The sequence below is a fragment of the Oryctolagus cuniculus genome, chromosome 12 (genome assembly GCF_051225735.1).
Source record: "Oryctolagus cuniculus isolate XC-2025 breed Fujian yellow rabbit chromosome 12, ASM5122573v1, whole genome shotgun sequence".
Lineage (NCBI taxonomy): Eukaryota > Metazoa > Chordata > Mammalia > Lagomorpha > Leporidae > Oryctolagus > Oryctolagus cuniculus.
Window position 1 is genome coordinate 14,783,407 of NC_142878.1, and position 24,105 is coordinate 14,807,511.

The 24,105-nt window shown below is 47.6% G+C and overlaps 1 protein-coding gene across 2 annotated transcripts in view; it reads right to left on the minus strand.

Moving 5' to 3' along the window:
• Window positions 1-24,105, minus strand: part of ATP10A (ATPase phospholipid transporting 10A (putative)) — a 181,331-nt gene that overhangs the window by 85,974 nt on the left and 71,252 nt on the right. For both annotated transcript variants that reach the window (XM_089309245.1, XM_089309244.1), the window contains exon 3: window positions 7,221-7,425. In XM_089309245.1, the coding sequence (XP_089165371.1) occupies window positions 7,221-7,425 (205 nt within the window). The remainder of the gene's footprint in view (window positions 1-7,220; window positions 7,426-24,105) is intronic.

Here is a 24,105-nt window from a genome sequence, read left to right on the forward strand (position 1 = left end):
GGGAGGGAGAGGGAAAGGGGAGGGTTGCGGGTGGGAGGGAATTTATGAGGGGGGAAGCCATTGTAATTCATAAGCTGTACTTTGGAAATTTATATTCATTAAATAAAAGTTAAAAAAAAAAAGAATCAGAGAGGGTCTGGATGTTAGGAATGATTAGTGCCCCGGTGGAAGCCTGAAAGAGTGGCTGACACTGAGACCTATGTATCCTGGGTCTGTCCCTGTAAAACAGAAGGCCTATTGCAATCTACTGCAGTGAAAGGTAAGTGAGTGTGGCCCCTCCAGGGGAAAAGATCCTACTGTTCTGTGCTCACCTGTCTTGCGAGGGAAGACTATTTCAGTACTTGCCCCTTAACTGCCAAAGTGAGACCGTGGAAAAGGGAGGTGACTAGCGTCCCTCTTCTAAAGTAGTGCTTCTCACTCTTTTCTACTCTAGGAAAGTTTCCCTACATGTTTCCTTATTTGGAACACACACCAGCATGCATACACAACATGCACACAAACCTTGGAAGAGTGCGGGACAGCTTTTCCTGCAGGCCTAACAATTACTGTGCTAAACAGGGCTATACAAATGGCCTGCTGGTATAGCTGGAAATGTGGGCAGTTATCCAACAGGTCCACCCAAGAGACACACTACTGGGACTTATTTTCTCAGTAAACTCATCATTACGGAAGTCACCTCCTGGACGGCTCTTCCCCATAGGCAGATCTGTCCGATGGGTCTGTTCCCTCCAGCTGTTCTGCAGCTGTTCTCCCACCCGCCACTGAGATTCCGGTATTCACCTAACATTCCATGTCCCTATTTCTACTGTACCATTTGCTCTTCCTACCTCATTTACTTATTTACATATATCATACAAGCCCCACGGAGGGAAAGGGGTCTCCTAATTTTGATCGGTGCACTGTTCAAGACATAATAGATTCTCAGTAAATATCTGTTGCATAAATTTAAAAAATTGCAAAAATGAATCTCAAAGACGGATTTTTTTACTAAACATATCAGCCTAGGGAGCTCCTAATTCTGTAGAAATGGCTACAAATGTGAAGAGAGGCAAGGTTTCAGGTCTGACTGTGCTATGAACACTAGTGGAAGCCCAGAGCAACAGGGGAGACCTGCCTGTGGGAAAGTGCTATGCCAACTCTGTAGGTGAGAAAACCTACTCGCTGCCCCCCAACCGTGACTGAGGGCTGGGTAAGGGGAGGAGGTATCCTGAGAGGAACTCCTGGCTCCACTTATCCTATTTCTTGCCTATAAAATGATATGGGGGCAGATGTTTAACTCAGCAGTTAAAACAACTGATGACTAGATAGAGAAAATGAGTGTATACATATATATATATGTAATATATATACACATACATATGATGGAGTATTACTCAGCCATAAAACAGAATGAAATCCTGACATCTGCAAAAAAATGGATGCAACTGGGTATCACTACCACGTTTTCTCTTAATATATAGAGTTCTCTTAATATAATAATAACTCATTAATATATAGAGTTTCTCTTAATCTATAGAGTATGAAAAAAAGAGTATAATATCTGTTATCCTAACATTTTACATATTTTTTTCTTTTTTAAGGGGTAAGAGTTGTAACTTGTCTTGTTGACGGTTATGCGTTTTACAAAACATTCTAAAATTCCTTCTGGAAATTAGAAGACACCAGTTGAGATGTTCATGTTCCATATCACAGTGTCTGGCTTTGATTCGCAGCCCAGGGTTCTGCTCCTGAAGAATCTGGGAGGCAGAAAGTGATGGTTCAAGTGCTGGATGCCTGCCATCCATGTGGGAGACCTGGACCGAGTCTCCAGCTCCTGACTGTGGTCTGGCCTGGCCCTGGCCATCGTGGACATTTGGGGAGTGAGCCAGCTGCTTCGCAAATAAAAAAAAAATACACTGTGTTGTAATCATTATCTCCCAGGATTTATTTTTTAGAACGTTTGAAATTGTCTTAGAAACGTGTGCTCTGCTATGAGAGCTACTGCAAGGTCAGGCGCTCAGGAGGGCTGAACACATGTCAGTTATTGTCCTTAGATGCAATGACTGACATTGAGGTTCCTCTCTTCTTTCTTGAATGGTGTCATTCAGCTCCACCTTTAAATCAAATATTTATCTTCAATTCCCGATATCTAAGTTTCCTTAGCCAGGAACTCAATGGCTGAGTGATTTAATGTCCCAGAGCCATGACTGGTGCCTTAGCCTTCAATCCAAGGTCTGGCTGGGTCATGTCCTCTGCCTCCTGTTTCTCTGAGTAACCTCTAGACTATAAAATTTAGGCAATGCTCCTCCCTAAATACAACTCTATTTCCACTTTGAGATATCTTCTGGCCTGTGACGTTGCCCGAGACCCCTGGCACCCTACCTCTCTCCATCCCAGCCTTCAGAAAGCGCTTCAGGCCCCTCTTTCTGGAAGCCTCCATGGCCCTCACAGTACAATGGACTTGACCTTGTGGATGGCTGCGTCCCTGTAACAGGAAGCCCCGGAACTTCTCCCTGCTCAACACAGGACATCAGCTGATGAACAGGTTTGAATCCTCCAGCTACTGTTCCTGTTGACTTAAATGACTAGACCTGACAGCACGTGCATCACAAAGCTCATTTCTTAGTATCCCAACCGAACAAGCACTTCCTAAGTGGACTTTCATTCTGAAAATGGAGAAGTTAAATTTTGCCTTGTCGGTAGAGGGTGCCAGAGGGGGGTAGAGAAGGGAGGGGCTGGCCTTCAGGTGGAAGGTGTGTGGTGTGTGTTGGGGGAGATAGATATTTATTCTCCACTGCCTGACCCCTCTAGAACTTTCTCTGTGTTCCAGTGCAGACTAGTCAGGAGCACAGGCAGTATGGGTCCTATCCCAGCCTGGGATCTGCTCCCTGCACCTTCTTCAGGGCCCCCCAGCCTCAGAAGCTGGGGCTTTAGGGTGCTGGCTCTCTAGAGAGTAAGAGTATTTAACAACTGTGGGATCCACGGCCATACACTAAGGGTGGCTTCCCCAGCCCTGGCTCCAGGCGTGCTGACTTGGCTCCTGGCATCTGGCAGGTTGTTAGGCATGGCCTCACCCTGTGGATAGCTGCAAGGTGTCCAGTACGTTCCTGCAGGGCAGCCCCTGTAGTTTTTCTGGTATCCTAGGAGCCACGGCCGTGCCCCTTCCCTGAGTAAGGAGCACCTGTCTCTCTCAGACCCAGGGGTGTGGCTGTCCTTTGCACTGGCTCTTCTTTATTCTTCAGGGTCGCTGTTGCTTCTTACTCCCAATCTCCCAGTAAGAGTCTTTTAGATCAAATTTGCCCTCATTGAATCACATGTGCTTCTGTCTCTGGACTGGACCTTGGTGGATACTTCCAGGTCCTGCACTAACACCAAGGTAATCTCTGATTCCTTCCCTATGTTTTTCAATTCTCTTCTAGTTTGAGTTTTTCTAGGGGCCAGCACTTTCACCTGATCAGTTATCTGGCAGAAAACTACTGCTTTGTAGCTAACACAGAACAGCACGGATAGATCACTATCATTTCTTCCTTATCTGAGACTTGCTAACTCTACTTCATGAAGAATTCACTGAAGTACAGAGTACTTAAGTGTTCTTGGCATTGGCACACTGCAGTTAGAATCCTGATTTTTCAGCTCCTGGCCTATGAGAAGCAGGCGATGTAGTGCCTTTCTTTTCCAAGGAGTGGTTCAAATATTTGAGAATAATAATGCATGAAAGGGGATTCAGGGCCGGCGCCGTGGCTCACTAGGCTAATCCTCTGCCTGTGGTGCCGGCACACCGAGTTCTAGTCCCAGTCGGGGCACCAGATTCTGTCCCGGTTGCCCCTCTTCCAGGCCAGCTCTCTGCTGTGGCCCGGGAGTGCAGTGCTTGGGCCCTGCACCTGCAAGGGAGACCAGTAGAAGCACCTGGCTCCTGCCTTCGGATCAGCGCGGTACACCGGCCGCGGCGGCCATTGGAGAGTTAACCAACGGTAAAGGAAGACCTTTCTCTCTGTCTCTCTCTCTCACTGTCTACTCTGTCTGTCAAAAGGGGGGGGGGGGGGGATTCAGGTACTAGACACATGTGTGTGGACATTTAGGGGAAAGAAAAAAGGAAAATCAAGCAGGAAGTGAAAAACATACACCAATAACAAGGAGCAGATTGCACTGCACATTGAAGAACTTTGGGGCTGACAAAGCAGCTTTCTTCTTGAAGTCAGATTTGTTTGGTTTGAATTATGGGCGTTTTGACGACGTTACAACTCTGCTCTAGTCACCTCCTCAGGCATTCACGGGTCCCCCAGGAGGGTGACACAAGCTGTGTCTGTTTGCGGCCCTTGAGGTTCAAACACTCCACTTGCAGACGATGTGTTTACGTTAAAGCATGCTGAGCTTGGAAGTACTGCAGCCGTTTGTGGGGGGAAGCCGGTGAGGGAGGATTTCAGACACCATCGAGTTCAGAAGTTGGAAAAGATTAGAAGGCAGGATAGGAAACCAGGAAGTTAACTCTTGAGAACTGACCACTGACCAAGGAGATGATGTAGGCAGGCAGAGAGGATAAAATTGATTAGGTTTGTGAGCTGGAAGACCACGCCTTCACCATGCCCCTGTGTGATCTCATGCCCCTACCTGACCCCACCTGTACGCCTATCTGCCAATCAGGCTACGTGACTACGCCCCTTTGGAAGTGACTAAAAGGCCTGGAACACTGCGGGCCCTTTCCTTGTTGCCTGTGCCTTTGGCACAGCCTCTTGGTCTCTGCCTTCGCTTCGCTACTCGTGTTAAGCTACCTGTGGCCACTTATGACCATACGCTTGCTCCACGTGGCTCCTGGCCTGCTCTCTGCTTGGTATGGACCCAGCTTAGCCTCTAGACTTCTCTTTCTCCCCTAAATAAAGCCCTCAGTCTCCTGCACATTTCTCTCACTGAATCAAATCCTTAGAAACTTACCATGTTGTCTTCTCTATTTGAGCCAGTATTCGGAATTCCTCTCTGAATACATGGCAAGAGCCCACAACATTATTAATATTGAACAATGATTAGTAAGCAGGATGGTGTCAGAGACAGTCCTGAGGCTGTGGCCTTCCCAGCACCCCAGGCATGGGCAGGCTGCTCTGAGGTTCTCACATTTCTCCACATTTTCCACACAGGAGTTCCACCAGCCAGCTATCCACATACTTTCACTTACGTGCACAGAGGCGTTCCTGGAGGAGGGTGACATTGGAGCCCTGTAGCCCCCCCCCCCCCAATCTCTCCCTAACTCTGTGATGAGATCATGAGAACTGGGAAGGGGACACTGTCCCACTGCAGGTTTCAGTGCTAGTTCTAGGGCCCTGGGTACTTTAGTGTCTTGAGACTGGGGCAAGCCTGGTAGAGAAGCCTGGGAGTGTGGCCCACTCTCCCAACAAGCCCACTCTCTTACTTAAGGCAACAGGTGCACACATAGGCCTGGGTGAGGCAGAGGGCAGGGCCCACATTCATTACCAAAAGCAGTGCTGGGCCTCTGGGACTCCCTGACAAAGGCTGTCCCCAGCTCTCCAGAGAATTTGTTTAAAGACATATACTATGAAACCATTACTTTAGATGCATTGATTTTGAACAGCCCTTGCCTTGACTATCAAGGAACAATAGTGTTTGTTTATCTGTCTGGTTTTGATTTTTTCCTTCATACTAATTGATGAACTCTCTACTTAGTGAAGGGTTAGTTTTAGGAGTATAAAAATTAACTGAAAAATTGATCTCTGTAAAAAATAAGAATGGGAATGGAAGAGGAGGAGGAAGGAAGGCAGGCGTATGGGTGGGTGGGAGGTGGGGGGAAGAAGCATCATGTTCTCAAGCCTGTATATATCAAATGCAGGAAGTTGCATTCCTTAAAAAATGAAATTTTAAAAAATATACTAATATCAATTTTTATGTATGCTTTGCATTCCTGTAAAAAACACTGAAGGCAGCTTCCTAAAATACACTTAACACAAAAGGAAGGTTAAAAATAAAATAAATGAGGAAGTAGGGGTGGAGACAAGGAGGTAGAATGGCAAGTCGGGGGCTTGTCACATGGTGAGAGAGTTGTAGCAGTGAGGCTGAGATGGCCACTAACCAGGGCAGGCTAGGCAGCCCACAGGGTGCAGAACCTGCCTGGCATTCTGTAAGGGTACACAGGCACGTTCACCTATGATGGTGATGAGACATGCGTGGCCACGTCACGGGCCAAAGGCAGATGCTATCCCCCAAAAATGCTACCCCGTGAAACTAATGCTAATCCCCCAAAACGCCAACAGTGCCTTCTTGGGATTCACAACCTGCAAAATGAAGCCAACTGCTCCAGAGAAACTGATGGATCCTAAGGCCAGAGAGAACTTTTTCCTGAAGGAGATCATGGTGTGTGTGGAGTGGGGAGTGAGCCCCGAATGTCAGATGAAGAAAATCCTCTGTGGCATCCTCCCTGTGAATGCAGGACTCAGTCCCTTGGACCACTTCTTAAAGCATCCTTCTGTATGGGCTGATAGCCAGATCTCCAAGGCATGACTCAGACAGGCAACCTAGGGCAGGGCAGGGTTAGGAGAAGAGGGCCTGACCGAGAGTCCGTATTGCTTCTAGACACCACCTGGTCTCTGAGGCTCAGGCCACTCTGATTTTACTTGAAATTAGCATGGTGCAACCTCTGCCGACCTGGAGAGGAGCAGCCCTCCCTTCCTCACCTAGGTATGGACTGAAGGTCAAGGACCCCGAAGGAATTTGTATTTTCTGGCTGCAAGTCTTGTGTGGGAGTGCAGTGGTCAGATCCAACTTCCCTTCCTCCTCCTCACCCCTGGTCCTGCTGCGTGGTGGCTGGTGAGCATCTAAAGCAGAAAGCAGTTACTGAAGACCTAATGCTGAACTCAGAGACTCCCTTGTGGAGAAAATCTTCCAGAGCTACCCTCTGGGAACAGGCATTGCTTCTGCTAGTTGCCATTCAGTGAACCGGCACAGTAGCTCATAATGCCAACTGTTGTAACTGTCCCTTGTACCTTTGCAGGGGCTCCAAACACTGTCCTGAGACAGTGTGTTAAGCGGAAATCAGAATCAGAAACAGTTGAGGGCTGCTCACCATGGTCCAGGTTGGTCATGCACGTGGGGAGATGGGAGTTCTCTTAGCCCCTTTGATCTGTCTGGTGGGAGAAGTAGCCTGGCCTGACCGAGGGGTAGATACAAGGGGTGTGATGCTCAGGGCTGGCATGGGAGTTCACGTGGGCTGTGACCCCTTGGCAACTCAGTTCACTTACCAGCTCTGAGAAGCCACGCACCACCTGCCGCCGCTTCAGGTTGGTCTCTCCGTCCAGGTTGGCGGTCTCAATGTGGCACAGCCCATCCGGGTCACTGGACGAGAGCAACAGAATGTCTGCAGGGATGATCTCATTGCAGCGAAGTTGCACAAAGTCTCCCACGCGGATTTCTTTCCAGAATCGGTTCACGTACTTCTTCTCTTCCCTGGTAAAGAGAGCTTGGTTAACAAGACTGGCAAGAGCTTGGCCAAGGTTGAATTTGGATGACAGCTCACTTAATAATTCTTTGTATTTTTGTTGAAAATGCCCATAAGAAAAAGGTGTATTAGAAAGAAAATTCGTAAAGGTCACATATTGCTTCACTCTATTTGAAATGTCCCGAATAGGCAAATCTGTAGAGACAGAAGAAGAGTTAGCGGCTGCCAAGAGCTAGGACGAGGGGAGGTGGGGAATAACTGATAATGGGTAGGAGTTTCCTTCTAGGGTGATGAAAATGTTCTGGAACCAGCAGTGCTGAGGGCCGGACAACACTGTGAGTACACTAACCACTGCTGAATTGTTCATTGGGAAATTGGAAATGGTTCCAGTGACCACTCCTAGGTATATACCCCAAAGAACCAAAAGCAAGCACTTGCAAGCCAGTGTTCATCATAGCTTTATTCAAAACTGAAAGGTGGAAGACATCCAAAGTGACATCAACAGACAAATGGATAGATGTCGCATTTGTGCATAATAGTATGGCTATTCAGTCATACAAAGGAATTCTATAATACACAGGGACCCTGAAAACATTGTGCTAAATGAAACAAGCCTTTCACAGAAGCACAAACATTGCAGGATTACACTTACATGAGCTCCTCCTGAATAGGCCAATAATTCACAGAAACAGAAAGTAGATTAGAAGTTACCAAGAACCAGGGGAGGCAGATTAGGAGTTATCATTTGATCAATTCAGAGTTACTGTCTGAGATGATAGAAAAATTTTGGAAATAAATAGTGGTGACAGTTAAAAAACACCATGAGTATAATTAGTGTCATTGAATTGTATACTTAACAGTGGTTAAAGTGGCAAATTTTATGTTACGTGTGTTTTATCATAATAAAACAATAACGGGGCTAGTGTTGTGGCATGATGGGCAATGCTGGCATCCCATATGGGCACCAGTTCGAGACCCAGCTGCTCCACTTCCAATCCAGCTCCCTGACAATGCACCCGGGAAAACACCGGAGGATGGCCTAAGTGCTTGGGCCCCTGCATCCACGTGAGAGATCCAAAAGAAGCTCTGGGATCCTGGCTTCGGCCTGGCTCAGCCCCAGCCATTGCAGCCATTTGGGGAGTGGACCAACAGGAATCTCTCTTTCTCGCTTTCTCTCTCTCTCTCTGTTTCTCCCTCTCTCTGTAACTCTGCCTTTCAAACAAATAAATAAATATTTGAAAAAAATAGCATCATTAAAACACTTTTTTAGAAAATGGGTTAAATCAGCAGTCAGTGTTTGCAGTACATGGCTTTGTATATATTAACTCCTGAGCAAGGAGATGACAAATGTTTTTGTTTCCTGGAGTTACTAATGGTTTTTCTCCCAGTTTCTCTGTCACATGTGTGATACGTGTGTGTGTGTGTGTACACACACTATTTATCTATCCATCTATCTATCTGCCTGTCCATCTACATAGTTGACATTAACTTCATCCTCCAAAACCCCTCTTTGTTATCAGCCACTCGCCATTTAGCCATGGGAAACTGTACTTAAATTCCAACGATCCAACATGGGAAGCGAGATACACAGCAGACCCATAGAATGGCAGATGTCCTAAACAGCACTCTGGCCTCAGAATCAGCCCTTAAGGCACGTGGATCTGGCTGAAAAGCCCATGAGAGTACTTCAGGCATGGAAAGCCAAGACACTCTGGGGAAAAAACAAAACAAAACAAAAACAAAAACAAACAAACAAACAAAACACACCTAAATGAAAGATCTCTGTGAGTGAGATCCCAGTGGAAAGAATAGGTCATCAAAGAAGGAGGTACCTTTCTCTGAAGGGAGGAGAGAACTTCCACTTTGACTATGACCTTGTCTAAATATGATCAGAGTTGAAACACACTCTGGCCTCAGAATCAGCCCTGAAGGCACGTGGATCTGGCTGAAAAGCCCATGAGAGTACTTCAGGCATGGAAAGCCAAGACACTCTGGGGAAAAAAAACAAACAAACAAAAAAAACCCTAAATGAAAGATCTCCACGAGTGAGATCCCAGTGAAAAGAACAGGTCATCAAAGAAGGAGGTACCTTTCTCTGAAGGGAGAACTTCCACTTTGACTACGACCTTGTCTAAATATGATCAGAGTTGGTGAACTCAGAAGGCTTCCATAGCCTTGGCAACTCATGACAAGAGCCTAGGGTGATTACTGATGCCATAAACAAGAGTGTCAATTTGTTAAGTCAACAACAGGAGTCACTGTGCTCTTACTCCTCATGTAGGATCTCTGTCCTTAGTGTGCTGTACATTGTGATTTAATGCTATAACTAGCACTCAAACAGTATTTTTCACTTTGTGTTTCTATGTGGGTGCAAACTGTTGAAATCTTTATGTAATACATGCTGAACTTATCTTCTGTATATAAAGAGAATTGAAAATGAATCTTGATATGAATGGAAGGGGGAGGGAGAGGGAAAGGGGAGGGTTGCGGGTGGGAGGGAAGTTATGGCGGGGGGAAGCCATTGTAATCCATAAGCTGTACTTTGGAAATTTATATTCATTAAATAAATGTTAAAAAAAAATTCCAACAGGTCAACAAATCACTTGGCAGTGAGGAATATAGGCATGTGGGATCCTTGATCCCTGCTCCACCTTTGAGCAAATCTCTTTTCAGTTCATTGTTCTCTGCAGAACAGAGCAGACAGCAGGAACATCCTCAGCGCATTCAAGATGAAGCAGAGAACATCAACTACTTAGAACTACGAGCAACACATTCGGCTTTCAAGATCTGCTGGTTGCTATCATATGCATTTAGATGAAAATGGTATTTGCAGATTCCTTCTCTAGACTTTTTAACCCTGGAAAAATATATCACTTAGTCCTATAAAGTCTAGTTTTAAAAGATCCTTGAAGACAACTTTGACCATCTTCAAATATGTAGAGCAACATAATTTGTTTTAACATGACATGTTGTACGAAGAAATCACATCAAGAAATTCTCTGGGTGACACTGTTGAGAAAAAGGCACTAAAAACACATCCCATTAAGCATAGCTCCTTACAGGTCCTCCCATCTGCCCATGAAACCCCACTCCTATCCTGAGTTCCGAGAGAGGATGAGGCAGCAAGTCTGGGTCTCAAGTGAACCAGGTTAGCCTCATCCATCAGACCACTGAGCACTGGGAAGCGTGCAGGGTTTACAGGGCTAGGAAGCCACCCACCAGTGTTTCCACTTCTATTTTATTCCAAGGTGTGGCTCTCAGGGAATCTCTGGCATCTTCAAGGGGCTCCCGGCCATCAGTTGCTCCAGATGCTGTAAGTATCTCCTTCCCTTTTAAGCCTCTGTTTTTTGGCACTTGTCTAACTCAAGATTCACAACCAATACATACAAAACACAGGTCTGGACAGTGCAGGGAGAGCAAAGATAATGTAAATATTCAGCTTCTGTCCTCAAAACTAATGCATGGCAAGACACAACCACTAGACAATGACCCTGGAGTCTTAGATGTGGCCACAAATTTACGTCAACCCATCACTCCCTACAAGCATGTTTCAAAGCTGTGTCACTACCTGGGACCAACCCTACTGCCTGCTGGCCAATAGGCCCCACCACGGTTACCCCAGGGAAATTCCAGGCCCAGTGGTCATGGCCAAGCCCTGACCCATCATATCTTAGCCCCAGGGTCGGCTGGCTCTCCGACAAGGCAACCAAGTGGCAGTGAGGGGCAGGAATTTGGCGCAGAGGTTAAGATGTCACTGGGATGCCTGCATCCCATATCAGAGTGCTTGGATTTGGGTTCTGGCTCTGCTCCCAGTTCCAGCTTCCTGCTAACGTTCACCCTGGGAGGCAGCAGTGACAGCGCAAGCAATGGGATGGTGCAACCATGGGAGGCACACTTTGAGTTCCTGGCTTCTATTTATGCCCTGGCCCAGCTCTGGCTGTTGCAGGCATTCAGGTAATTAACCAGTGGATGGGAGTTCTCTGTTTCTGATGATGATGTCTCTGCTTTTTAAGTAAACATATAAAGAAGTAGTAGTATCACCTGCTTTCTTGCTTACTGCCAAACTGTCTGACCTCTTCCTGGCATAGGGGCAGACAGCCTTGAGGTCTGACATATTAAAATATTCCAACCACGTTTCTATTTCCTTTTCCAAAGATCAGACCTTGACTTTATATCACTGTTAAGATTAACTTTTTAGACTTTCTTCCTTATTGTGGCCATTTGTTGAGTTCCTAAAGAAAGTACAAAGCAATGTGAAAGGGCCTTTGAAAGAAAGTTTCCAAAGATAACTCATTGTTGCCATAGAGGAGGGCAGCATTTACCCAGGAGTCAGTGGAGCAGCTGAGGTGCCACAGGGCTCCTCAGGACAACAATCATGACCATGGGGAGGGGACAGAGAAACACAGTTCCTAGGCCCTGCAGCACTAAGTGTTTATGCTAACTACATTCCAGTTATAAACCTCATCAAAAATAAGGCTGGTTTCCATCTGCTTTGTAATCATAAAGTATTAGCTCCACCTGGAACATGTTTTTAGGCAGTAATTTCAGAGCAGAATTTCCCCAAAACCTCTTGAGACCACTCAGTTTCCCACTCTTGAGACCAAGCAACAGGGGTGCTATGTGGAGACCTTGGTCCACAGTGGGTGGGAGGGCCACATAGGCTATGGAAAGTCACATGAGCAAAATCAGGCTCCACGAGGCCTGAAGGTTGAACACTGGCTCCTGAAACACACACACACACACACACACACACACACACAACTACTCAGGCCACAAGAATTCATAGTGAGCTGGCCCCTGGAGAACCCAGACTCAGAAACCATTTGTGGAGGGGCAGCATGATGGAGCTGCCTTGCTATGTCCAAATCCAAAGGAAGAAGATTCCCCATTGAGGCTCAAAATCCTGTCAACTCTTTCAAGCTGGGGCACCTGGCGCTGAATCTGGCCTACCCCAACCCTACCACGTCCCAGCATGCTGCATTTCTACTATTATTTTGTATTTTTTTAATAATCCATTCATCTAGCTATTTATTGGGAGTACAATATTTAATTGCTATTTTGCCAGTCTTTTCTGGTGTTTTCTAAATTGTGTGCCCTCCTCAGAATTCATATGCTAAAACACTAAGCACCAGGCCCTAAGAATGTGACTATCTTTAGAGATGAGTTCTTCACAGAGGTAATTAAATAAATTAAAATAAGGCAAGAAGCATGGGCCTTAATCCAATATGACTGGTGTCTTTGCAAGAAGAAGAGACACCAGGATTGTGCACACATACGGAGGAGAGGCCATGAGAGCACACAGCACAGAAGCAGCCAAGGAGAGAGCCTCAGAAGGAGCAAACCCTGCCAGCACTTGGAACTTGGACTTCCAGCTTCCAGGTCACTGAGCATGGTGTGATGTTCAGGTGGACAGGACATGTGACCATTCTTCTGCACTGGAAAAGTCCCCAGGGGGTGCAGTACTCCAGGGCCACCCTGCAAATGCCCTTGTTCTAACCCTACCCAGGCAAATGCCTGCATTCCTCTGGGGACCACAGGCTCTTGTGAGATGGGTTGCATTTTCTGCCATGGCAAGGCTTAAAAAAGTCACAGTTCTCAATACAACAGGGTGCACTGACAACAATTTTAGGAAGTGCCTCTAGTTAGTTTACCCACTTGATATTCCTTCCAAGGACAGGTGCTACCCCCACGTGGTTGCAGGATTGTGAGACAGCCTCAGTATCCCCACGTCTGGCTTACAGGCCCAAGCAAGGACTCCTGAGTGAAGTGGGCCTACTGGTGTGGTGGAGTCATTTCTGGGGATGGAACCAAGGAGACCCATCAATAGATTATGAGCTGAACAATAGGGAGACCGACCAGGGTGCCAACCCACCCATGTGAGCCCTGTAAGTCTGAGTTGAACATCAGAATCAACGAGGTGTAAGAGGGCAAGTGGGTCATGGGACCAGGGCCAGAGGGTGCAACCCTACCATCAGTCAGCAAGAGAATGGAGTATCTGACTGTCTTAGTCCCTTTTCTGTTGCTATAACTGAGTACGGCAGACTGGGTAATTTATAAAGAACAAAGGTTTATTCAGTTTGTGGTACTGGAGGTTGGGGAGGTCCAAGGTCAAGGGGTTGCATCCGGTGAGGGCCTTCATGCTGGTGAGGACTCTGCAGAGTCCCGGGGCAGTGCACAGTTTCACGTGGTACAAGGGGCACACACTAAAGACAGAGCCAAACTGGCTTTTACAACAGATCCACTCTTGAGATCACCTATGAACCTATGAATCCATGACTGAATGAAGCCATTCATGAGCGCACAGTCCTAATCCCCGCTTAATACCTCGCAAGGCGGATTACGTTTCAGCCTGAGCTTCTAGGGGGACATGCAAACCACGGCACAGACCTTCCTGCACAAAGAGCTGAGTTCTTCGAGAGCTTCGTGAGTTGACAAGAAGACGCCGACCCTCCAGCCCTGGCCAGAGCCTTGACCTCAGTCTAGTGAGACCCTGTGCAGGGGACCCAGCTAACCTGTTCCCCGTCTCTGACCCACAGAGACCACGAAGAGGACGTCTGTGAGGGCTGTACTACTGCGTTTGTAGTGATTTGTTACTCAGCAACAGAAGAGTACACACCGTTTCCATTTCCTGCACGGCTGCAGCGGTTTCTCAGCTACGCAGCAAATGAGAAACGCCCTCGGCACTTCGGTTTACAACGTCCCCATCCAAGAGAGGCTCCTTCGCAAGAAAGACTGCATTGCAAGCATGCTTAACATCCAAATGGGCTTCTCTCTGCGAAGTCACATTCACAGCGTGTGAGTGGAGTATAAAAATGAAGAAAACTTGGAAAACGTGAAGTCTTAGGACATGAGCGGTTTCGGAGATGAGTAAACACTTGCAGGGCACCTGGTGACTCCACCGGAATGACAACTAACTCTTCCCATCAGCCTCAATTTCCTGCTCAGGATTCCCAGAGTCCAAATCCTCACTTGATCCATGAGTTCAGAGGGGGTTGGTGGAAAGGGTGTGGTATTTCTGAGACCAAAAACAAACACGAGGAGATAGTGAAGAAATGTCTTGTTTGAAAGATGTAGTTAAAGACCCAGGCACAGCAGGTATTTCCTAGAAACACCAAAGGCCACCTTCCCTCCAGACTGGAAGTGGACAGCCCAACCCTGCCACTGGTCAGCAGGTGTCTCTCTGACAGCCACTTCACTTCTTGGCCTCTGTGTGCTCAGCGGCCATGCTGAGGCCATTAAGTAGATGATGTCCAAGGTCTGTTACCAGGATAAGGGGCAGCTTCCAAGATTAGTGTTCATCTTTTCTGAGCAAAACTGCCTACATTTTAGAATCAGCCACACTGAGCCTTACGGTTCTTATCCGAGCCTTATTTGTGCAAAACAGCACAATGCAAGGGTGAAAGGATAAGGGAATGTTATAATTAGAATGACCAGGGGGTGTGTAAGGACAATCAGGAAAAAGAAAAAACAAATTAAAGTGTCTTAATTCATCATTTTGGGACATTTGTTTAGACTGAATTAAACTACTATTACTCGTTATGTTTCCAAGATTATTAAGTAATTAATTTCCCAAGAGGGGATGGCTGACTTGTGGAATTTGAAACCATTGCCTTAACCAACTGAAAACATGCTTTTGACCAGGAAACTGCTATGACTATTCTGTAGCATAAGGAAGGGTTTAAGGATTACTGCTCAGAAATGTGTTGTTAATGCTTTATGTCTTGAAACACATCACAGTCTGTACTGTTCAAGTGTCCGTATCACTTCTGGTGTCACCACAATGTATACATGAACCAGTCCAAAATGGGGAATATAAAGTTTTATTTCCTATAACCAAACAAACTTTCATGAAAATTAAAAAAAAAGAAAAAATCTTCAAGAAATGAACAAATTGTTCTTTTATTTTTAATGCATTGTTTCTGAGTGGATTTGCATTTGTGTTATTTGGCTACAATTTTCCCTAACAGCAAAGGGATACAATGTTTCTTAAGGTGGGGACACATTCCAGCTTCACCTGCAAGCAACTAACACCCCTGGAGACCGACTTCCATTCCAGAAAGTTCCATCCCAGAACAGTCACAGCCAACAGTCGGAATGGCACTGCCCATGCTCTCTGTCCCAGCCTGTGTGTTCAGGACAGTTTCACTTGCAAGAATCTTTCTGGGCTGGATGCAAAGATGCAAGAGGAAGACACACCCTCATTTCTGATTCTACACACAGCGAGTCATTCTCCATCGTGACGCGACAGGATCTCTCGAGTTTAGTGGCGCTGCCGTCAACACAAAGCAGGGGCGGGTGATGGTGCCGCCCACACGTCCTGCAGTGTCCACGAGACACCACAGATGCACACAAGCATCCGCTGTGCTTCGCAGAGCGTCTCACAGCCAGAGACACCAACTCAGGAGACGAACGAGAAGCTTCATCTGTCTGTTAACCCACATTCACATTTGGTTTTCTTACCCTCAGACTATCTAACCACTTTGTGTGGCCACACTGTACTGCACACTTTGTCATGTTCCTAAAATGTTCGTGTGATGGAACCCCAGATAGTCTTCACAGCTACTCATAGGACTCCCCCCTACCCCAGCCCACGATGTACACCACACACCCACAGCTTCAGGGGCAGGGGCGGAATGGGGCTACCAGGACGGCCCATCTCACTGCCCACCCCCCACCTTGCTTTCTCTCCCTTTATAGTCGTCCCTCCTCCACAAAGAGAATGAGTCTTGGGTCAGAATGGGCAGGGCAGAAAGTGAAGAAGGCAGGAGATGAAGGTTTTTAAGACTGAGAAGTAAAACTTTTGAAGAACAATTAACAAGGTGAGAGGATGAACATCCCTATTGATTAGGCAACCAGGGAGTACTTCCCAGGTGAGGAGGCATTTGAACCAGTTCTGAAGGGTGAGAAAAACCTTAGTTTAACCCAAATCCCTCCCTACCTCTGAGGGACTACCTAAAGAGTAGAATTGATTTAGGACAAGGTTGGAAGGGTGTGTGTTAAAATAGAAGATAAACCAGGGCCAGGCCCACAGCTGTTCTCAAAGGCCAGTTCATGGTTAGGAGATTTTGAAAGAGACAAAGTGCAAGATTGGCTGAGCAGACAACTAAGAAGGTCAGATAAGGAGCCCAGGGCTGCAAAGTGGGACACCACCAACCTCAACCAGGCACGTGGTCTGCTTTGAGAAGGGACAGAGAGTCCAACCATGAGCAACTTTGCGTTCTAGAAGCTTGCAGACATGGATAGCTTGGAAAGCAAAGGAAGACAGAGGTACAAGTTTGGGGCTCCAGGGCACAGAGGTGACTGGAGCCCGCATCACTGAGAGCAGCAGGACAAAGCGTTGGGATGGGGGGTAAGGGGCGATGGCCAAGGCAGAGCTGTGAGCTCAGCACAGACTCTACAGGGTGAGGAAGCAGTGAGGTGGGGAAGCCAAAGAGCAAAAGCACATGGAGGGGAGGTGCACACCCACGGCGAGGGACAGGTCAGCAGGGAGCTGTGAGGCCGGCACATGGCATCAGGTGGGTGAGGGCAGGTCCTACAGGAGGGAGGACAGCATGAGGCTCCGCAGTGCCCGCCACCTCCAGAGGCTGGGTAGAGTCAGAAGCCCAGGGCATCCTGCCTTCTGCCCTCACCCGTCTGCCTTCACCCCTCCTTGGCTGAGTGGATACTGCTGGAAAGACAGTCCCCGACTGTCTGTGCTGCTGTAATCATTTCTGGAAGCTGGAAGTTGCAATGGCAGACCTGTGAGTACAGAAGGTCATCCTTCCAAACATCTTAGCACTTAATTGTCTCCCTCCAGACCTGTTTATCACTCACGAACATGTGCATCCAACCCATGCCAGGCTGTGCAGCCTTTCGGAAGACAGAGCTGTGCATAAGCTGACTGCAACACAAGGGGGTGACTCAGGGCCTGGCCAGGTCTTTGTGCCAAAGCCAGCTGGAGCTCTGGGTGCTAAATTCCTCTCATCATGGAGACATCATCATTACCTTGCAATGGTCTACTGGAGGCAGGAGGGAGAGGGAGATGAAGGAGGCCGGGTAATGAGAACCAAAACACAGTGATATGTGGTGACTCTAGTTCACAACAACCCATTATGTATTTTATGATTAAACAGAAGAGACGAGCTTGAAGTCTTCAAACATAAAGCATGAACAAGGAGAGGAAATGTGGATTACTCTGATTTTACAGTACACACTGTATACATGAATCGAATTTATCACACTGCTCCCCATACATATGTATAATTAACATAACTATCACATTTAAAATACTCATCAGAACATAAAAAATATAAAAGCACCACTTCCTTGGATGCTGCTCAGACCATTTCATGGTGTTGAGCTCCCTCTTCCTACATTATGCTCCCATTCACAGATGTGAAAACTGACCACGGAGAGGCTGACCTGTCCAAGACCACACACATCTATGTGACTCCAGGATCCATGATGCCTTGGGGATGTTTGATTTTTGAAGGCACATCTGATCTTAGCCTAAAGGACAACTGTCCAATGGCGGCTTCGTAAAAGGCTAACTGAAAAATCTCTTCATTTTTTTCCCTTTTAAGTTATGCAGCTAGAGACCAATGGGGTGGTCGAGAACAGAATATCTGCTGTGTTTTAAAAAGAATGGGAAGGCAGAGAGTTCCAGATTTATGCCCAAGTTTGACAGACACAGAATAACAAATTTCAGTCCATCCGCCAAAACTCTTGCCTCGTTTCACACAGAGGCCCCAAGGTCAAAAGTCAGCACATTGCAGTTGTTGCTACAAACTGGGACACGTGCCCCACATGGGCCTTAGCCGACTGAGGGATGAGCTCATCGTTCACCGAGACCACCTGCGGCCAGGACCGGCTGAGCTGCGGCCCCAGCGGCACAGCGAGCTCCCCCCGCCTCTCACCTTGGGCATGTCCCTCTGGGTTAACTGGGCAGCTCTGAGAGTTCTTATTAGGGCAGGCAGCTGCTGTTTCTCATGGCTTCAGGCTGACCTGGCAGCTTCTGGCTGCTTCCCAACAGGAGCACAGCACACCTGACCCTTCCAGAAGGGAGGCTAAGGACCAAGGGGCCAGCTTCCCATTGGGCAGCTAAGCTGTCTCACAGAGCTGCCCCACCCTTACCCACAGAATCCCTCCTGCAGGAAATGGTTAGAAAGACAACTACGTGACTGCTTTGGGGACGATGTCGCACATCTGGTCAGCGCTGCTATTTAGGATGACCACGCCCCAGCACACACACGGTAAATGGTTTCACCCCAGGAGATGACTCAACCACAGGAAAGCAGGGCTCTACAGGCTCCCATGCTGTGGATCTGCAAATTGGGGTCTGACCTCTCTGCACAGGCTGTCCTAGCAGAAGCTATTCCATTGCCCCCAGAGCCCCCGCAAGTGTGTATATGTGCATGCACGCACACACACACCCACACACATCCTGCAGCCCTTTGCTCCCGTCCAGGGCTTCACGCTCCCCTAGCTGGCACCACACTGTCGACAGTGATCTCTCAAGCACTTGAGACCATGGTGGCTATTTGATCTCTTCTTTATTTTTTTGATTTTGTGCATGATTTGTTTCTGCTATTATTTTCAAACTATGTGTTTGACTAATTAAAACAGAAATACTACAAATGAGCAGCAAGTTACATCCTATATACGATAAGTGGCTTGGAATTAAAATAAGAGCAAGTATTTTGTTTAATTAGACATATAGTACACAGTAATCTTTCACAGGATTTCAAGGAAACAGCACAGGGATGGGTACTGCTTACGTTTAAACACACAGATCTGATTACAGGTTTAGTATATTTTATGGACGTGGGAAAATTAATCCCCATAAAGACAAAGCTCTTCTCCAAACATCTGGCTGCTTCTGGCCTCCTTGTCAGTTTATAACACTGCCTGTTGGTAAGGCAGCTCCTGAGAAGCACATCCCAACACAGACAGAGCCAGCTGGGACTACTGAGATGCTGTGTGCCTTATGACAAAACAGTCTAATGCATTCTCTTTCCCTCCAAAAGCTTCAAGGTCAGGCAAGGCCCAAAGTACAGTATCTAGAAAGACCCACAGAAGACACTGTTAAGAAAAGAGGAAACCTCGTGAACTAACTTATGAGTCAGCTACACTCAGCCCTCCCAAGCAAGAGGATACTGCAGGATGCCTTTGCCAACCAAGAGCAGAACAGGACACTGCTGCTATCAGCGAACAGAAAAAGCATGAGGCTGAGAGGCAGAGAGGCAGGCTCCATACAGCGGGGTCAGAGCAAGAGCGCCAAGAATCTCATGGAATAGTCATTAGTGCCAAGGCCTGATGCCTTGGGAATAAGAAAATTCGGCACGGAATTTATTTTTCAGATGGGAGACTAAAAAGGAGCGTGTGTGTGTGTGTGTGTGTGTGAGAGAGAGAGAGAGAGAGAGCGAGAGAGTGAAAGATTGAAAGAGATTTTATAGCAATTTACAAAGACTAAGCAAGACTAGAATTACGCCAAATGTAACATGCCCTCAGTTCACAACAGGCAGAGAAGGGGAAGGCTCAGAATGAGGGAGACAACAGCTGTAAAGGGCGTTTCAGCCCTCGCACTTCTGACGTTTTGCACCAGGGAATCCCTCGATGCCCAGCACTGTGTGTGTTGTAGGGTGTTGAGCAGCAGCCCTGGCCTTTCCCTGTGCAAAGCCAGCAGCGGCCTCCTCCAGTGACTGTGGCAACCAAATATGGCTCCAGCCACTGCCAGACACCTCGGAGGGACAAGACCACGCCCAGGTGAGAGCCACTGCGTTGAAACACCCAGAATGAGCATTCTGCAGGGTGGATTATTAAGCAACATATTTTAAAAATCATGTAGGTGAGAACTCAGCACTGAAACAGAAATGGCAAAATCCACAGCGGGGCCATGAGCCAAGTGTAGTTGCGCAACATGCAGCACGCGTCTTCCTCTCACCAGGAACTGAAGCATCTGCTCCTTCCGTGAGACTGGCTAACAACGGGCTCTGCATCCACGACTCAAACCCAGAGGCAGCGAGAGATGAGAGATCATCCCAGGGTGAATTTTCCAACAGCAAACATACCCAAAATGCAGTTTGAGCCAAACGCCCAAAATCAGCTCCTAAAAGTGACATGAGCTGTACAGAATGTCCCGGATGTGTGTGGAAGCACTTGTGTGCAGGCGGTGGACTGCTCAAATGAATCAAGATGAATGGAAAATACTGGCCGCTCTGAGGAGAAGTCAGAAAGGCACTGAGTTGCCCCGGCAACAGCTCCCCAGGGTCACCAGGGGCTTTGCCTTCTTCAGAACGGACAAATGATGCCAAGTTCTCATCGAGAGACTGGGACACCCTGAACTCGAATCGCTACAACACGCAACATGGAACACCTGGAATGTGTGAATTTTTCCCAGCAAGTATAGTGGCTTGTGACTGCACAGTGACACCCAAATATAAGACAACTTATAAACACCTTAGTGTGCTTTAACACAGCATTATTTTTTGACAAATCATCCTAGAGATGGTGGGACATTTTGAAAGCACCTCCATAGACATCTCAAAATGCTGCTGCCCATTTGTTTTTCTTTTTCTTTTTTTTTTTTAAAGAAGCATTTCTTTTCACGTTTTTTTTAAAGATTTATTTATTGGGGCTGGCGTTGTGATGTAGTGGGTAAAGTCACTGCCTGTGATTCCTGCATCCCGTTTAGGGGCTGGTTCGAGTCCCTGCTGCTCTGCTTTGGATCAAGCTCCCTGCTAGTGAGCCTTGGAGGGCAGCAGAGGATGGCCCAGGTCCTCAGTCCCTGCAGCCTTGTGAGAGACCTGCAGGAAACTCCTGGTTCCTAGCTTCCGCTTGGCCCAGCCCGGCCCAGCCCGGCCCATTGTGGCCATCTGCTAATGGAAGATATTTCTCTCTCTGTCTCTCCCTCTTTCTGTACACTACCTTTCAAATAAATAAAATAAACCTTTGAGATTGTCCATCTGCTGGTTCACTCCCAAGATGGGACTGGGCCAGGCTGAAGCCAGGAGCCAGGAGCTTCTTCTAGATCTCCCACAGGGTGGCAGGAGTCCAAGTATTTGGGTCATCTTCTGTTGCTTTCCCCAGGCCATCAGCAGGGAGATAGATCAGAAGGGGAGCAGTTGGGACTCTAACCAGTGCCAATATGGAAGGCCAGCACTGCAGGCTGCCCAAATGCCCATCTGTAAAGCCTTTACAACACTGTGCAGACACTGTTAGGGTCTCAAGGTAATGTCTCCTTTGTTAATTCATTCAATTAAAGAAATGCCAGTGAAATGGGAAGAAGTTATAGGAGCCCCATTCTTATGGTGATGCCCTGTGTTTTTAATCATTTTCCCTAAGAGGCTTTTTTTTTTAAGATTGTATTTATTTACTTATTTGAGAGGTAGAGTTACAGACAGAGAGAGGGAAAGAGAGAAAGGTCTTCCATCCACTGGTTCATTCCCCAAATGGCTGCAACAGCTGGACCTGGGCCAATCTGAAGCCAGGATCCAGGAGCTTCTTCCAGGTCTCCCACGTGGGTACAGGGGCCCAAGCACTTGGGCTATCTTCTACTGCTTTCCCAGGACATAGCAGAGAACTGGTTGGAAGAGGAGCAGCTGGGATTAGAACCGGCACCCATACTGGATACCGGTGCCACAGGCTGAAGCTTAGCCGACTCTGCCACAGCACCCCCCCCCCCACCTTCATTCTACTACACTGCTCTTTGCTGCCTTGTTGACAACTTAACCTGTGACAACGTTTTAAAAATTTTGTTTTCATTTTATTTGAAAAGCAAAGATCGGGAGAGACGGAGAGAGAGAGAGAGAGAGAGAGAAATCTTCCATCTGCTGGTTCACTCCTCAAATGCCCCCAGTAGCCAGGGCCTGGCCTGGCCAAAGCATGGAGCTTGGAACTCAATCTGGGTTTCCCATGTGGGTGACAAGGACCCAAGCACTTGAGCCATCACCTGCTGCTTTCTGGGGATCTAACGCATTAGCAGGAACCTGGATGAGAAACACAGCAAGGACTCAAATGCACGGACTCCGATATGGGATGTAGGCAGCCCAAGGGCGTCTTAACTGCTACGCCAAATGCCTGCTCCAGGAGCATTTAAAAAAATAACCCTTTTTCTGTCTTTTGCAGTGCAAATAACTTGTGTCTAAAGAGCTATGGTTTGTTTGTTTCTTAACGTTAATTTTTGCTTACGGTACAATTTTGTTTTATATTTGTATATACTTAAATATAGCTAACTTTCCTAGGCCTGGATAAATAAGCCTCCTATATGTCTGGATTGTACCTGCTGGTTTGCTTGCTTGGTTTTTCTGTGGGGGACAAACAGAGTATTTCCTTTAAAGGATGTAAGTGTTCAGATGAACTGATATTCCCTTCTATATGTTACAATTCAAGGGTCCAACATATTCCCTCCAGTTGCATCAACAGTAGAAAGTACTCTTTACTCCACTGAAGCTAAGTGCCCTCTCTTACCCGGAAAATTCTCACCCAGAACTTTGTTTGGGTTTATCTGTTCAGTTCCAGCAATCTACATGTCCTTTTCCATGTCTGCACCGTGCTGGTCTGATCACATGGCATGTCTGGTGAGTGACACCAGTGGCCTGAGTGCTGAGAAGAGCCTCTCTTGTAAAGTGACCAGGGTGTCCTCTCTGGGTGGAAGATGTCCCTGGGCAGGGTCCTGGTCCCATATGTGGGGTACATGATGGGGTGAGGGGGGTGTTCCTACCCCACTCTCTTCAAGGCACCAGTGACTCACGCACAAGTTGCCACTGCAGCCCTGGTTCCTGTATCTGGTAGGAAAAGTTGCTCCTTCTCACTCTTCTTTTTACAAATGGCTATACTGTGGCACTATAAACTTTAAGGCCATCTCTTCAGTTCCCAGAGAATGTTCTAGGTAGAGATGTACGGCACCCATGCCCACTGCTCTTGGGAGAACTGGCACTGCCATAACGCTTTCCTCCTATGCAGACGTGGCTGCTTTCATACAGTCTCCCAAAAGATGTTGCTGTTGGCCTGTCTTATTGATTGATTCCTAAGTGTCCCACAGTTTTTGTTCCTATGTCTACTGACTGGCCCCCACCACCACTCACACACACTCTTCGACTTCTAAGTGCTGAATGCTCCCTGTACTATCACAAGGAGTGCTTCTGTGGTGGTCCCAGGTCTTCTCCAGCAACTGCTGCATCGAGAATGAGCCCCATCTGCTCACATCAACTCTGCCCCTGGCTGCCAGGCCCCTGGGGATGACCGGTCACACAGCTGGGCCCTGGTCTGCCTTCTGGTGGGACGGCGGGTCCCTTCATTGCAGAAGGTGAAGTGGCTTCCCTAAAGAGTCACAAGCACACAGCTTCCTCCACGCCTCTCTGGCAGGCTTTCTCCCACCCTGGCAGCAAGGGAAGACCAGGGCACCCTGTCACTGCCCATGCACGTTCCTCACTGACACCTCCTGGGACCTCTGCAGGCCCAGGCTTCTCCCAGGACTCACCCCAGGGCTCTCCAGTGCTTGTCCCCCAAGTGTCTGTGGCCCGTGGTGGGCAGGGGTGGAAGCACTGCCCCAGTGCTGCCCATGACCTGCACTGAACCCACAGCCTGCCCCCGACACCCACAGACCCAGTGGCTGCTCCACCCAGGGTGTGCAGCAGGAGAGGGAGAAGGTTGGAGTCCAGGCCACCATTTCCCCAGAGCTCCGTACTCCTCTGCATGAGAACTGTAAA